Here is a 13,103-nt window from a genome sequence, read left to right on the forward strand (position 1 = left end):
AGCGTACAAAAAATACGTTACAAGAAATTGTTAAAAAAAAACAAAAGACGACTTCGAATTGGAAGCACGTTTCCAATTTTGAAGTTGAGTCTAGAATGAAACCGATCGGCTGCCAACGTCAGGATACTAAGGTTGTTGATTTTCCAATACTTCTATGGGCACAAAACATAAATATCACCATTTATGTTTTTTGCAGAAGATATTAATTTATTTTTATTTATGTTTATTGTTGCGCACACATTTTTTTTATTATTTTCTTTGTGTAAATGTGACGAGTATATGTATCACACTTGACTCTCTATTTGTGTTGGTATCTCCATTGTTGTGACATATGTAGTGTGAAGTGTGGCTCATGGAAGGATGAGTGAAAAATGTGGTGTATGATAAAAAATGCTTATGGGCGTAGGCTTCCTTATCTGGTGATCACAAAAGCAAAATAATACTGAAAAACATTACAATTGATATATCAACTCTGTTCCCAGTATCAAATGAAGATGTAGGAACGATAGGAACATAATTAGGTATGCAAGTATTTGTTAGTTTATTGCAATAGGGCGAGTCTTTCAAAATAATCCCTTTAAGCGAATAGTCATTTTCACGAATGAACGTGGTTTCATTATTTTATAACTTCTGATGAAAATATGGTCAAATTACAATGTGTGTATTTTTTTTAAATTTGAAAATTTATTTATTAACCCTAACGGATTATTACATTCATTTTACATAAAATAATATGTACATTTTTCATTCATTCTCTGTTGTTCAGAAAAATATTTTTTACATCTTTTGAAAAGTTTGTCTGAGTCTTTTGTTTAGCTTTGTCTGGTAGTTTATTGTATAATTTCAGTCCCTGGTTCATTAGTCTTGATTGTTCTTGTCTTGTTTAAGGTAGTTGTAAATGGTATTTGTCTGATATTCTCGTATAATCTCCATGTTGACTACTATTTGTTACTTAATGAGGAAGTTCAGTGGTTTTTTTATATTATTTTTTTAATTGTGAATAGACTTTCGAGATGTATCATTTATGACCAGTCTTCCCCATGTAAATGGCAAAGTTATACTAAATTTGAAAATAAATTTTAAAAGAGTCATTTAAATCCATCGTAACTAGAATAAAGTTCTCATAGCCGCTTTTAAAAAATCAGCAAGAGTGACTCTACTAGACTTAAATACATTATTTCTAACATTTGTATAATAATATTATAACGTTGTCTTTCGGTCTATCGGTAAACGATGTGGAGCTACTTTCTTCAATAACTTAATAGATTTGAGGTAGACACCTGAGAGTCGTAACACAAATAAAATTATGTCTGTTTCTTAAGCTAAGGGACAAAATAAATTTGGTCTTGCACTTACAAAAATTGTATAATAAAATATAATAAAATGTGTTTTTCACAAGTATTATTGTTTTTAGTTTTTAAAACTGATATAAAAATGAATCAGCAATATTTGTTTTGTGAATATTTTGATGTAGTTTATGCAAAAGTGGATACGTTATTGTTTCTTCTTGTGATTTATTATTTAAATTCTACATACCTTCAATCAGGAATAAATCTTCAAAAATGATTTTATCCTCATACAATGATTGTGAAATTCGAATAAATGTTACTTTTAGTTTTTGTAGTTTCAATATTGAAGCAGAACAGTGAGGGACTTTACTTTATTTGAAATTTGGCAATTTAAAACATTTGATTTTTTAAATTGCAAGTACGAAAATATTCTGAAAAAATAAGTAAAAACACATTTTTGGACTTGACCATTTTTAAAGATTACTTTCTGAAATATACTGCGATATTTCAAGTTAAAGCTATTTATTTGCCTAGTAAAAAAATGAATAATATCTCCCGAATACTTTGGATACAAGAAAAATGAAAGGAAATCATAAAAAGTTAATTTAATTTTAACCCTTATATATGAAAAATTATAAGCTATTGTGGGGACCAGAGAGTTGTTGTCTATAGCCACAGTGCCCAATAGACCTATATAAGAGCGCGTAACACATATATAAAATAAAATAATCTAAGTTACTTACAATTTTTGGTCAATTTCAACACACGAAAATACAAAGATTACACAAATAATATTTTAGAGTCAATTTGAATACTGGTGAAGACAAAGAAGGGCGAGTGACGTGTTACGCGCCTTTCTATATGTCCATTGGGTACTGTGGCCATAGACAACAACTCTTTGGTCCCCACACTATTAATGAGCTAATTAAAAACTCATAAAATTGCACTAAACGTGACGTCAATTTGTCGTAAGACGTTGATTTGAAAATTTAAATAAATATGGTTTAAAATCATAGCATCGAAATCATAGGGCAGTCAATTGGTAGAATAAATTTAGCGCATTTTGATCGCGTGTTTCAGAAGGTAAGGTGATCAGCCTCATGCTTTGGATACTAGCCTTTGGAAATTGGTATATTTTTATGTAAAACTCGAAAAATTGATTTTTTTTCGTCGACCATTCTAAGAATCAAAGCTAAATGGTTTTTTTTTTTCAAAATTGACAACATGAGAACAGAAGTGAGCAACAATACTTTGTAACGTGTTATAACGAAACGCGAAAAAAACTATTTTAAAAATCGATCGAAGATGACGTGCGTGGATCGATCAAATCTCGGAAAGTCCTGGAAAAACAATCGATTAAGATCCTGGAACCAGTGCTAAAGAGAGGAAAACGAAAGTTCTTGTTCTTTCATTTGATTCCTGGATTGACACTTTGAACGTAAAGTATATGGCTTAATCGAGTGTTTATCATTTTCTTTGACCACGTTTGAGGAAAAGCAAAGCCTTGTTTTACAGTCCCAAGGTATTGAAGAAGTTAACAAAACACACCCATTACACTACGGCTTGCTTTAGGAATAAATATATATATAATATCGATGCTGTCTTTTTTATTATTCACATACATCCATCATCTTTGAAAAAAAATAATAGTGATGCTTAATAATTTGTGAATATATATTTAACTTTTGCTAATCGAAGCATAAAATTATTTTTTATTCTGTTTATTAAATAAAATATTCTACCATATAGATTTGTTACTACTATTATTTTATTCAATAATTCTGTATTCATTTTTTCTATTTATTATCAATTACATATTTCTACATATTATAAAATGACCTATCTGTATCCACTTCTTGACAGGTGTTAATTTATATTATGCATATTTTTTATTATTATTTTGTACATCGTTTTGATTATTTCGCATATTGTTTTGTAAATAATAAATGTTTCGATTGATATAAAGAAAAGTCCCGACTTAATATGGAATGTTCTTATAAGTCGAGACATGAAACAAAAATTAAAATGGTTCTACGATAAAATTGTGTATTGTAAACATTAAGTAAATAATTTATAAAAACTACAATTATCCACTCAATTTCCTTATTCAGGATTTTTACATGAAAGCAGCCATTGATTCAAAACAATAGTCCAGGATCCAGGTTTTTTATCACACATTCATTCATTATTAATTATTCCCTTTCCGCACCAGATGGTACATAGGGCACTGTATTGGTACATTAATCTCAGCATATTTTGATCATTTTTGTTACATGAAGGTAAGATAATCAATCTGACGCTTCGGGTACCAGTCCAGAGATTATGAAATATTCTAGTGTGAATTTTCAAATAAATATTTCATATCAACCATGTCGGGAATCGAACCCGAATCATCTTGAATGGTGGGCAAACGCGCTGACCATTACACCACAAAGTCGACAAATATATATTTATTTCAAACACATCACTATATTTTCTCGGACAAAGACAAATACATTGGAAACATAATCTGATCTTTGTGTTTTTCATTGATAAATAAATGATTTTTAATTGAAATATTATAGTTATTCATATTTAAAATCAATACTACGGTTCAAAAGCTTCTGAAATGAGTATGATAACAATTCATATTGCTTTCTGGATAATATTATTTAGTTACAAATGAAACTTTTGCACAATGGTGGCGGGAGGGTCAGTTTTCCCGCCAATATTCCATACTCGCCGTCTCGTTCCCTCGTCATTCGCCTTGTGGGAGTGAGCGCGGTACAGATATGATCTGGCATTGGGTAGGGTGGGTATAAGAGTATGCCTCAGGGTCTGGCCTCACGTTTCCCTGGACGTGCCTAGAGCCAAGTGTCCGCAGTCATGCCCTAACGAACAAAACGTCAAATCGTAACGGAAAACATTATACCTTTGACATTTCTGAACTAGATGGCCACGTACTAACGTCTATAACAGCAAGCACAATCAGAAATCTAATCTTCACAATAAGTACGTGGGATATATGATTAAATCATCATCCCCTATCTAAACTCGATGGTGCATACGGCACTACATTAGAACACCAAATGCAATGTACTCTTGTGATCTGTAACCTTTGTAAGTTTTTTTAAATTTATTTTTTTAACTGAATCGGCATTCACTTTGTAACACTTCATTATAAATTATAAAAAAATAAAACTTTTTTATAAGTGTTACACAATTTTATTCGTTTACAAGAACACTACTATAGTTTCGGGAGAGCACTCCTAACTAACGAGTTTTAAATCACCCGTCGATGGGAGGAGTGCTCTCCCGAAACTATAGTAGTGTTCTTGTAAAAATAATAAAATTGTGTAACACCAATAACACAGTTTTATTTTTATAATAATTTGAAAGTTAGGTGATTAGTCTTCTACCAGGAATCGAAACATTAAAACTGGCAGGCAAACGCGTTGATCACTCAAAATAAGACGGGCTTTTTTTTTAACTTTATTTTTTTTGTTAGGATTTTTACCTGAGAGTAGCCGTTGACTTGAAAACACTCGTCGATGATTCCGGTTCTATTTCACACACAGCACTGTATTTTTCATCCGCCTAAACTCATTTTACTGAGATAATAATAGATCTACCTTTAAAGAAAGTTTTTCTTTGTATTTGTTGCCTTACACTTTTTTCTCAGACCAATTTTTGGTGAGTCAAGTCTAGTCCACGATCGAAATTCCTGTAATTGCGGTTTTATTGTTTTATGCTTGGTTAAAAATGTGTGTATTTTTTTATAATTATTATTTTATTTTTTTAAAAAGAAATATTTGCGTTTTTACGACTTACCCAAATATTAAATTTTGAGGGCCATTTTCAACGAGTTGTAAATAACTCACTATGCGAAAAAGGGGATCGAGTTGGGGTAGAGTGGGACTTGAACCACGGACCTTCGGTCCGTGAGTCCGAGACACTAGCCACAGGGCCACAACCCGATTCTTATATTATATTTATTAAGGTAATGATTTCTTATGATCCTGGATATTACAATAAATTTCGAGGCCATTTTGAGTTTACTTCGTCATATATCATAACGGATAATGCTAAAGTGTGTTTGTGCAACCAATTTTTAGTCACTGGAAACCCATGTCATGACATGAAACATAAACCCATTGTACATAACAAAACTGTTAATAAATTAACAACAGTCGTCATTCATTTGGTACGTTCTGTTTACATGTTAAAACAAAAATAAACACGTGTGCGATGTATAAATAGTTATACAATAATTTAAGTTAATAATCTAATATAATCAATCTTAATACGTTGCAATGTAGATGTTTGTATTCTTAATCGAACTTTTGCCCAAATAAACAAGTTCCTATATGCTTGAAAAGACAAGTATATGCATATTGCCGGTGACAACATACGGACTAGAAACCATGTATATAATACAAAAAAGTAGCCAGAAATTAAAATGCACGCAACGATCTATGGAAAGACAGATGCTCGGTGTATGTCTAAGAGACAAAATAAGAAATGAAGAAATAAGGCGCCGAACCGTAGTCGTGGATATCATGGATCGTGCAGCGAAATTAAAATGGCAGTGGGCAGGACACTTGGCGAGGCAAAATGATGGCAGGTGGACACCCAGAATAGTAAAGTGGAGACCATGGGCAAACAAAAGAAGTGTTGGAAGGCCACAGAAAAGATGGGTCGACGACATTGCCTCTATTGCCGGTAAAACGTGGATGATGAAAGCGGGTGATAGGAAGGAATGGAGACGTTTGGAAGAGGCCTTTATCCAGCAGTGGAGAGAATAAGGCTGCAGAAAAAGAAGAATCTATATTTACAATCTAATATTGGTCCTGATATTTGAGGACGCGGTAAATAATACTAAAAACTCTAAAATATTCACACTTAAAATTGCTTAAAGTTAAAAATTTTCTTCGCGTAAAGTTCTCATTGAGTTATGTTATAAAACAGTTTTTTTTAGTACCAATTAACAGACTTCGGTAGACAATGTAGAAATTATTATTGAATAAATCTGTCTGGACAAGCGTCACTAATTTAAAAGTTGTGCACACGACGTAAAAAATACGATGACAAAGGAAACTTATTGCAATACAATTCTACAGTACATTCACGTCATCTGTCCTGTCTCAAACGAAATAGAGGTAGCTATTGTATCCGCACGTACATTTTGGCCACGAGTTGCCGGACATCGTAATAATACGTCTATACATGCTGCAGAATACAATACGAAATACATACAAAGATATTCTGTGCTTTTGCATTGACTCACGTAAGCTTTTGTGCTCCGGGTACACATTTTATTTTTATTTAAATTTAATTAATTTTTTTTTAAATGCAATTTGAATTTGTATTGACGTGAACAATCGCGTAATGTAACTTTGTAACCGAATGTTTTATTTTTTAGTTTATTTTTTAGTTTTATTTTTTACATTGCAAGTTGTATACATTTTTACAATTAACATCTTACTTTCATTCACAGGCATAATATTAAAATGTGCAGTTTCTCCTTAAAAAACCTCTTAAATTTGATAAAAATAAACGCAACAAAATTATTTATAATGAAAAATTCATATTTTTTTAATGATTTTACATTTGACGATAAAAAATATTTACGTCTTGAAAGTTCTAGTAAGGAAACATAATGTTGTAAAAATTTACCTTATAATTTCACTGCTTAGTTTAAATTTTGATTTTAAATCTCAAATGTTGGATTTGTTTTAAAAAAAATTAACTTGTTTATTTCAGTAACACATTTTGTCTTTCTTTATAAAATAAATTACAAATATATGTCCAAAAGATATTTATTTTTAATATTGAGGTATATACACAATAATTCTTTCAAAATAGTACTTAGAATATAATTTTAGCGCTATATCGTCATGTTAAACCAAAAATGTCTTAAAAGTTTATAGAAAAATAATATTAAAACGTATTCAAATAAGCATTTATACCGAGCTTTCAAAATATTATAACCATTTTGGCTGACCTCTCGTACCTTCTGACAACTTATTTCCTGTTCTCCTGGCATTTCTCTCTCAGTGTCAGCTTATGACAGTTCCCAGACCACAAATCCTGCCTTCGCTGGCCGAGCAAGATGTATCAGGAACACATGTAAACATAGAGGAGCACTTTGCGGGATAGTTACACGTCCGAGATTTGCTTTGCAGTATGCATGATGCGGTAACCATAGATCCTTCCGGTACTTCTGGAATCCTGATGACCGGATTGGTTTCCATTTGCATTTAAGTTCCCAGGTTTTGTAATTTTGTATATAACGAATCTTATTCAGTGTTTGTTTTTTTAAACTTATATGATGAAAAAAATCAAACACTGATTTGAGTCTACTGAACACTTTATTTTATTTCGTGACAATTGTTTTGCCTTTTTAGGGCATTTTTAAACAACTGTCAAGATCATATAGATTGAATATCTTTGTTTAGTTATTAAATTCAAGGTATTTAATTAAAATTTTAAATTAATCTTATTTTGTATAGCATGTACATTTATCATAATTGTGGGAAAAACCAATAGCTAAAGACAAGGTAAAGTGTTAAATAAATAATGAGGAATTGAGGTATTCATATTTGAATTACGGAAAAAAATATAACAAAGTAAGTATTTATTGTCAAACATGTATGTATTGTGAGGTAATTAACGAAGCTTTATTTTTTTATATCTTTTGATAATTGTTGTGGAAACTATACTTATAATACGACAAAAGGTTGGTGGTCTTTTCAAAATAAATACATGAATGAAATATTATGAAGAAATTAATACAAACATATGTGTATTTTTACACAATATTAATATTTTTTTAAATTTCAATTTTTTTAAAATTAATTCTAAAACGATTTATCTATTAATAACGCATCGTACAAGCGTGTACATAAAGGGACACAGTGAAAAATAACAGTCTAATAATAATATGTTTAAAAGTGGTGAAGATATTAGGTTGGTTTGTTCATTTATTATTTTTAAATTAGGGTTCTTAAGATATTTATTAAATTCCAATTGTTCAAGTATATATTAAGTTAACGCCCTTTGCTTTCAACATGTAATGGAATTGGTTTATTTGCGATATGAGTTTGAATATTCTGAATTAAGTGATAGGCAAATTGAGAATCTTGTATTTTATTTTTAAATTATCATATGTATTCTGAATATCTGGTTAAGAAAAAGCGTCCAGTTTGCTCCATTTAAGCTGCATTACAGTCGTTACATTCCAGTTTGTAAATTCTATTGTTCTTAAAAACATTTTGCATGTCTCTAGAGTTTTTTTATATAGCTCCGTTATCATTATTTGTTTTGAAGGCTACGTTTATTCCATATTGTTTTAAAACATTGGAAATCTTTAAGAAAATTGGACTTAAATTCTATGCAAGTAAACTCGTACATAAATTGACTTTGATATGAGGATATATTAAGTAAAAACAACTTTTGTATGTTTTTCCGTTTATTATTTTGTAAACCTAGCCGGACCGAAGAGGGGATTTTAATCCCCCATAGGCCGATTTTAATTTGATAACTCAAGTATTATCAAAGCTATTTGCAGTATATTTTTTGCAAACGTGAAATTAAAAGAAATAAGCATTTTTCTGTTTTTGTTTTTAAATTTTGAAAAAGTTGTTTTTTTTTATACGTAAATGATACAAGGGTCAATTTCACTTTATGTACATAAGCATTCGGCAAACTAACAAAAATGAATAAAATACACGAATGAGTCAAATATGTGTACGCGAAAACATGAATAAATTATTGCATGGTCATTAACACTTCCAACGTTTTATTCTCCTGACGCCATATACAAGTGGACGCTGGGGTCGTTTGGTCCCCCCGATTAGATCATGTGTAATTTTTGGATGCTTAGTGGGGGAAAGGTTAATTTCTTCAAATCCATTATTTAAGGCTGTGATTTTAATTGTATTTAATTTTTTTTCTAGTGTGATTTTATCTAGAGGTACGTTTATTAGTCTGAGAATTTGTGAGACCAAGGGTGCATAGATTGTTTTTTCATTGTTTTCTTAGCTAAAAAGGATTTGTATATTTTTTTCCAATAGTAAGTTGTTTCGTTCTACAGTTAGAATTAAAACTCGTTCTCTTAACTTGCTAACGATTAATTAAACAAGACAAAGATGCTTTTGAATCAGAATTCAGTTGGTGCATCGTACTAACAGTCCTCGGACAAGTTTTCCTTGGAGTCTAATTAATCTAACGCATGACTTCAGCGAAGTTGGCAGGAAACCCATTCTCCTTGAATTATTTGGGATGGTTTAGTGATCGTCGGGATAATCGATTCTACTATCCTGGTAAATTATATTTGAATACCAGAGAAACAGAATTTGCGATAGGTGTAAGTTGGAATTGTTAATCTATCGAAATATATACCTATTTCTTGAACCAAACTTCAACTTACAAATAATTTGGCATACAATTTATCTGGATAGTTTACGTGTATTTAAGAAATATTAATCAATAAACGTAGAAAAAATTATAAAATCATGAATTGTTTGATAAGCGCACCAAAGTCGTTTACTCATCATTCAATCAATGTCTTAGGTCTCAGAACATAAAATTTTCTGTGTAGGTTTTTCGGCGTAGGTTTTATGAAAAAATATTTTGTAATATCGAATAATTAATTTTGTTTTAACATTTTTAATATATATCATACATTTTTGCACTAAAATTAAACAGAGAAAACATACCTTGAGTGAAAGTTTCAGTAAAAACAAATCTAAAAGTATTTATCCTTTTTGCTTGTTTTCATTATTTAATTTTTAATATCTCTCAAAGAACAAAGTTAAAAAAATGAATTCTTTTTTACTTAAAAAAAGTTTTAGGAGACCTTTATTCTATTCAAATCGAAAATGTATTTATTCACTTTGTTACCATTAACGTAATGTAATACCATTCAGTTATATTTTATGCGTCCTCTTATCGTGAACATTAAAAGGGTGATTTAACTTCACAAATGAGATTTTCTCGCTTAGCAGCGAAGTTCATCTCCAAAATAAGCTAACCGCGTCATGGGTAGACGATTTCACAACTCAAACCACCCATCGAGTCGAAAAATCTACCAGGAGGACAGAAGTTGATGTAGATAAATTAATGCATCCAAACAAATGATACTAAAAGCAACATAAACCATACCCGAAAAGGTTTTGGTCGGCAAGGAAAGACATGACGTGACCGGAAATTAAGGTCGAGTGAGCCACCACGGTAAAGCTATGTGCTCCTGATTTCTAAATGGAACGGGAATAAGAGAGTATACTTTGTTAGATAAACATATTATTTACCATTGTTGTGAAAGCCATAAACACCCTTTAATATTGGCATTATTTTTAGGTAGATTATATTTTAGTTTTGTGCCATTGTGACGTTTTATTTTAGGGAAAACGGTTTTAAAGGAATTTGAATGATAAAACAATATTTTTATTTGTCTACCTTACATTAAATTTATATTTTATCTACAATAAAATTATCTCCAGCAAATTTAAGGGCTCACTTTCGTCAATATAGTGTATGTGTGACGGAAAATACTACATACATACATAAATAAAACAAAACGACGGTTACCTAAAAATAATTTTACAAAATTTGTTTAATGTTGATGTAATAAACCACTTAGATTAAATACAATAAATAAAGCACTTTGTTTTAAGACCACTTGAATTTATTTTGAAGCACTACTTGTTTTGAAACGCTCAGATCTTTCCATCTACAGGTGTAGTTATAAACTACAACTACTTTGTCTGTGTACTACACCGGTAGAAGGAAAGGTTTGTGCTTTCAAAAACTATAAGAGTCTCAAAATAAATTCAAGTGGTCTTATAGAAAAGTGTATAAAAAAATTATGTATAATTATTTTGTTTCACAAAGTTTATTCTGATTCAATAAATTATACCACTTAGATTATTTACCACGAAATTTCGTTATAAATCAATTTTAAGTACATTCGATTACTCATATTTCATATTAAGAACATTTATTGAATTAAACAAAATAGTTAATTTTAATTAACTACTAGTATCTTGAAACTCTCGACCCGAAATCAATCCCATAAAATATATAATCTATTGAATATCCGTTATGTCAATAAAAATATTTTCTCATGTTTACGATGTCATTTATAATACAGCACTTTTTTATATTTTCAGGTTTCCTGGATGAGAAAACGCGACCTTCACATTCTAACATCACACATTTTTACTTACACTGGTGATGGAAGATTTGGAGTTATTCATCCTGAATCTTCAGACGACTGGAACTTGAGGATAGAGTACGTCCAATCCAGGGATTCAGGAATCTACGAGTGCCAGGTCAACACAGAGCCCAAGATCAATATGGCAATCATGCTGAACGTTGAAGGTAAGACACCTTTTTAAATAATTACTTTTTATGGTTTCCTGGTAGTTGAAAATGATTGTAAAAAACTTTTCTTTAAAAATTATTATCCACACTTTTTAAAAATTTCAGTGCACAAGGTTCTTTTCTTATCCTTTCTTTTTTTCTTATCTCTAGCTTTCAGTGTGCCGTTAAACATTTTTCAGCTTTATTTTTTTTGTAAATAGAATAATATGTATTGCCGATATAATGTTAAAATTAAAAGAAGACCATAAAATTGACATTTTATTTTATAAAATACCCTCAAATATTTTCTGAATAGGGTAAACCCCATTTTATTGCTCACATTTAGGGAGAAGCATCACATTTTCTAGAACTTACTTTTTTTCCATCCATGTCAGGGTACGATAGGTCGCGTCACGATCTGCTCGTATATCAGGGAGATATAAACCTAAATGGGGGTAAAAACGCAATAACCGAAAACTATGATTCAGATATCGCCCATCGCTTTTCATTTCTGCAGCCCTAGTACATGCTCACAAATAGGGAAGAAATAAGCCTGGATGACAAGGAAAATAAATAAATAAAACGTTTTTTTATGCTCGTAAAAAATATTATTACGACTTCATTTAAAATAGTAAATTTATTTTTCTTGAAACGTTATTCAAATTTAAATCGTAGGCGATTTTATTGTTTTTTGGTATATTTGGCGCATAACAGTAATTAACCGGAATCAATTATCAATATTTCCAATTTCTAGCGTATAAATAGAGTTTTTATAGTAAAATAAGCCTTGTACAGTTACAGTCAAAAGAACGGCTAAGAATATTTACAATGCAAATGTTGATGGATGAAAGACATGGCATGACCAAGTCCTACAAATACTTTAAGATAGACATGTCAAAAGTCGAAATAATCGGCGAGCGTGCATCTGAAGATGTATGTATGTGGAGAAAGCGAGATCTGTATTCAAAGATAGAGTGATGTGGCGTTCTATCCTTTCTGCCTACCCTTACGGGGAAACGGCGTGATGGTTTGTTGTTGTTGTTGTTGTGTAAGTGAGTATATTTATAATATTTGCATTGATTTATAATTATACATTTAAGGGTGTCATTGGTGTAAAATTTTTTTTTTTTTTTTTTTTTTTTTTTTTTTTTTTTTTGCACCACAACAGGCCAGGAGGCCTAATTACAGTGGTGAATTACATCACAGAGCACCCAGGCTTGAGAAAAATCACATTTTTAATTTTTGTGATCTCACCGGGAATCGAACCCGGAACCTTCCGTGCGTGAGTCAAGCGTCTTGACCACTACACCACGGAGGCCGCCTAGGCATAACTAGGCATCGAATCACTTTATGTTCTTGGTAAAAGAATTGTAAAAACCCGAATTGTATCATTTGTATTTATCTTGTTGATTTTTTTCCCAGTAAAAGAACAGTCATTGCCACGTTGACAAAAAAAAAACACTTTTTCTC

At 30.9% G+C, this 13,103-nt stretch overlaps 1 protein-coding gene across 1 annotated transcript in view; it reads left to right on the forward strand.

Annotated features, from left to right (window-relative positions):
• Positions 1-13,103, forward strand: part of LOC148280318 (uncharacterized) — a 223,049-nt gene that overhangs the window by 159,406 nt on the left and 50,540 nt on the right. The window contains exon 3 of the mRNA XM_088228569.1: positions 11,441-11,651. Within this exon, the coding sequence (XP_088084695.1) occupies positions 11,441-11,651 (211 nt within the window). The remainder of the gene's footprint in view (positions 1-11,440; positions 11,652-13,103) is intronic.

The sequence above is a fragment of the Micrasema longulum genome, unplaced genomic scaffold (assembly GCF_059751315.1).
Source record: "Micrasema longulum isolate JH-2025_06_02 unplaced genomic scaffold, ASM5975131v1 h1tg000595l, whole genome shotgun sequence".
Lineage (NCBI taxonomy): Eukaryota > Metazoa > Arthropoda > Insecta > Trichoptera > Brachycentridae > Micrasema > Micrasema longulum.